The sequence below is a fragment of the Aedes aegypti genome, unplaced genomic scaffold (assembly GCF_002204515.2).
Source record: "Aedes aegypti strain LVP_AGWG unplaced genomic scaffold, AaegL5.0 Primary Assembly AGWG_AaegL5_hic_scaff_1719_PBJ_arrow, whole genome shotgun sequence".
Lineage (NCBI taxonomy): Eukaryota > Metazoa > Arthropoda > Insecta > Diptera > Culicidae > Aedes > Aedes aegypti.
This window is the reverse complement of record NW_018735178.1, coordinates 16,930-20,303: the sequence shown is the minus strand read 5'-3', so window position 1 is coordinate 20,303 and position 3,374 is coordinate 16,930. Positions and strand designations below refer to the sequence as shown.

General features: G+C 44.1%; 2 protein-coding genes across 2 annotated transcripts; both read left to right on the top strand.

Moving 5' to 3' along the window:
• Positions 1 to 275: 275 nt before the first annotated feature.
• Positions 276 to 1,428, top strand: LOC110680655 (limulus clotting factor C-like; the record flags this gene model as incomplete). The annotated part of the gene is made up of 2 exons (XM_021856449.1): positions 276 to 1,258; positions 1,325 to 1,428. Coding segments are annotated over exons 1-2 (633 nt in total), but the record flags the coding sequence as incomplete, so codon positions are not given.
• Positions 1,429 to 1,435: 7 nt separating this feature from the next.
• LOC110680652 (serine protease persephone-like) lies at positions 1,436 to 2,494 on the top strand. Its single transcript, XM_021856447.1, has 5 exons — positions 1,436 to 1,559; positions 1,616 to 1,689; positions 1,745 to 1,836; positions 1,894 to 2,138; positions 2,193 to 2,494. Exons 1-5 carry the CDS (start codon positions 1,505 to 1,507, stop codon positions 2,492 to 2,494), a joined length of 768 nt encoding a protein of 255 aa, XP_021712139.1. The 5' UTR covers positions 1,436 to 1,504.
• Positions 2,495 to 3,374: the final 880 nt, after the last annotated feature.

The following is a 3,374-nucleotide window of genomic DNA, read 5'->3' as shown; positions in this document are numbered from 1 at the left end:
AATGTCACTAGCGTCCCCTAGCGAATGGATTCGCAATTAGATTAGCCTTTGATCTGCTGCACAACTTTGCCGAAGACACCAACCTTCTAGCTAATTTGGATGTTGAGATATGCATTTGAGGCGAATGTTGGACTCTTCGTGCCTACGCTTTTTCCGTTACCTAGAAAAGGGGGAGAAGTCATGGCGATATCTCACCCAAGGACTGTAAGACCAACTAACCGCATTTACTTCACAATTTAGTTCATATTAATTGATCTACTAGTCTCCGAATTCAAGGTTCATCCCGGGACATAACGGTTAATAAAAATAAAAAAAAAATGAAAGTAGAAGGAGCTCACCAATTGGTAAGGTATTCCTCGTCGCATATTTTATTCGCAAGCAACTTTGAATGTTAACATAATTGCCGCCTTGAAATGAGTCGAGATACCGCTGTGCCTACGCTAACCCTTATCAGATTTGATTCCTCTAGGTAATCCCCCGCGTTGAGCCGTGAATCGAAACAAACTTGTCTAGCTAGAACAGTTGCAGTTCCCGCTGCGTCGAAACAAGACTATACAGCTCGATTGATTGAGATTCTCAAACACTTGAAATGAGTTTTATCACGAAGTCATCGCTGTTTGGATTACTCATAGTGGCCTTACCGATCGCGTCCTACCACTGCGGCATTCGGAAACATGACTTCGCCCAACTGGTGCACCGTGGCTGGAAAGTGGAAGAAGGCCAGTGGCCATGGTACGGGCCATCTTCCACCGGCAGCCGCCCAACGGCAACCTTTTGTACGTCTGCGGAGGAAGCCTGTTGAGCGAGAAGCACCTCTTGACGGCTGCGCACTGCGTTGTCAACCGGAAAACCAAACTTCCGTGGCCGGTAGCTCTGCTCGAGATTCATCTAGGGCAGAAGAACCTATCGGTGGTCACGGACCAGGTGCAGATTCGGGATGTGAGCAAGATCTACGTCCATCCGGAGTATTCAACCCATCGGAACGACATAGCGATGCTGGTGATGAGACTTGCCGTGGCCTATACGGACTTTGTCATTCCGGCCTGCATCGATCAGAGGGCGGACCGGGACCTGAGGGATCTTGAAGGCCAGCTCGGGTGGGTTGCCGGCTGGGGCACAACGGAGATGCGGAACGTTTCGGATGTTCTCCGGATGGCGTCACTGCCGGTGGTGAGTTATCTGGCTTGCACCAAGAACGATGCGGGACTGTTCGCGAGGTTGGTCAGCGAGACCGTATTCTGCGCCGGAGATCTGAATGGTGATTTTTTAGGACTGAGTAGGGTGGCTGGGAATCGAAGAACTGATTTCGATGTGTTCGTTGTAGGAACCAGTCCCGGGACGGGCGACAGCGGTGGCGGAATGTATTTCAACGATGGTGACCGATGGGTCCTCAGAGGGATAGTTTCTTTTGCGAAGATCGATGAGCAGAAAACAGGAAGTGGATACTTCCAAATATGCCGTATTTGTCAACGTGCAACGGTTTTTGACGTGGATCAGGGAGGTTATGGCAGAAGATGCACCGGAAACGGAACGGAGACCACAGCGTATTAGTGAAAGAGGTATTTACTGAGTTTCGTACGGGCTTATGAGTTGAGTTGAACGTTTCCAATTCTAGAATGTGACAGATTCAAAGGGCTGGTGAAGAAACGTAGAAATGGAATTTGTGAAAATGCCAGGCATCCTCACACGGTAAGTACCGCATAATGAGTTATATTCAAATCGTTGAGAATGCCGTTTCTTCCAGGTTTTTGTTTCATATGGAGGAAATAAAACAGATTTTTGCACCGGTGTTCTAGTACACGAAAGCTACGTACTCTCCACTTGTTCCACAACACGGTAATTCAAAATTTTGTCCCCGTGCATCATCATGCACTCTTACATCTTTGCGATCAGTTCCAGTATACCCAGAATAGTTCAGATCGAAGGTTATGGCGAGATAGATATTGAAGAGGTAATATGTCATCCGCAGTACGATCAAATTGAAAAAACCAACGATTTGGCCGTCTTCAAATTGAAGGAGCCAGTGAAACTTGCAAGCAACTTTTTGCCGGCTTGTATGGCGAACAGCCAGACCGAGAATCTCTACGACGCACTCGTCCAAACTGCGTACATGTGGTACAAAGTCAACGAAACAACGGGTATTGTCAGATCAAATTCAACGTTCAAACGTGTTTCTAACTTCCCTCATCCAGGTCAGGCAAAGTTTTACGAATCCGACGAAAATCAACTCATCGGAGGCAAACGGTGCGAAGTGCTGGCGGATGATCCGGACGTGTTGTGCTTGAATAATACCGATCCACTGCGGACCGAAACGTACGGATCAATTGGGTCTCCCCTGCAATCGCTCAACCGGCGAACTTGCATGTCCACCATTGTCGGTGTGATGGCCTATTTCGTGAAGGACCCTAACGACCCTGACGGTAAACCCGTGGTCGATGGCTACGCGAGAATCGTGCGTCACCTGGGACTGGATCGAGGGGGTGATTTGGGGTGAAGATGTCGTGGAATCATAGGGAGATTGGACTGATTAAACCAACATTTCTATTGGAGGAAGTAAACCTTGATCCACGAACAGGAAAACGAAAAGCTCTCTGATAGAGTTCTGGAGAAGTCGATAGAGATATAAAAATCCTAATAATTTTCCTTTGGATGCATTTCTGTGAGCATTTTTTTAAAGAACATGTAGAAGATTCATTCCTTTAGAAAACTATGGAAGGATTTATTTAGGAACTGTTGAGAAAATTGCTAGTCACATTTCTATTAATATATTACCAAAAGTTACACAAGATTTAAAAAGGATTTTTTCAGATTTGTTTTGTTCTCCTCTACGAATTCTTGATGATTTTTTGGGATTCCTTCTGGAATGCTTAGAATGGTTTCTTAAGAAATTCGTCGGTAGATTTTTACCCTGATAACATGTATACCTTATGGATATTCTAAAAGAATTCTCAATTGATTATTCCTGCATTTCACCCAAGAATTTCCCAAGCAATGATTGCAAAAAGCCCTTCTTGATTTTTTTTGAAAAAAAACTAAGAACATATCTACAGAAATTTTCCTGAAGGGTATTTTGGAAGTTTGTCGATGAAGTCAATGCAGGAATTTATAAATTAATCTCTATAAAAATACTTGGCAAAAATCTTTTTTGATGTATTAGCAGCGATTGTACTTCTTGTGTAAAACATTATAAAATTGTCTGAACCACTGCAATTTGTTCTCTTTTAGGTTGTCTGAATGAAAGCTTGTTCATCTCTAAAGAAATTTATTAAGGCAACCTTAAAGCAATTGCTAGATCAATCGTGAGATGAAATTTAAGGAAGATTCAAGAAGTAATCTCTGGAAGATTTCTGGAGAAGTCGATGGAGATATAGATA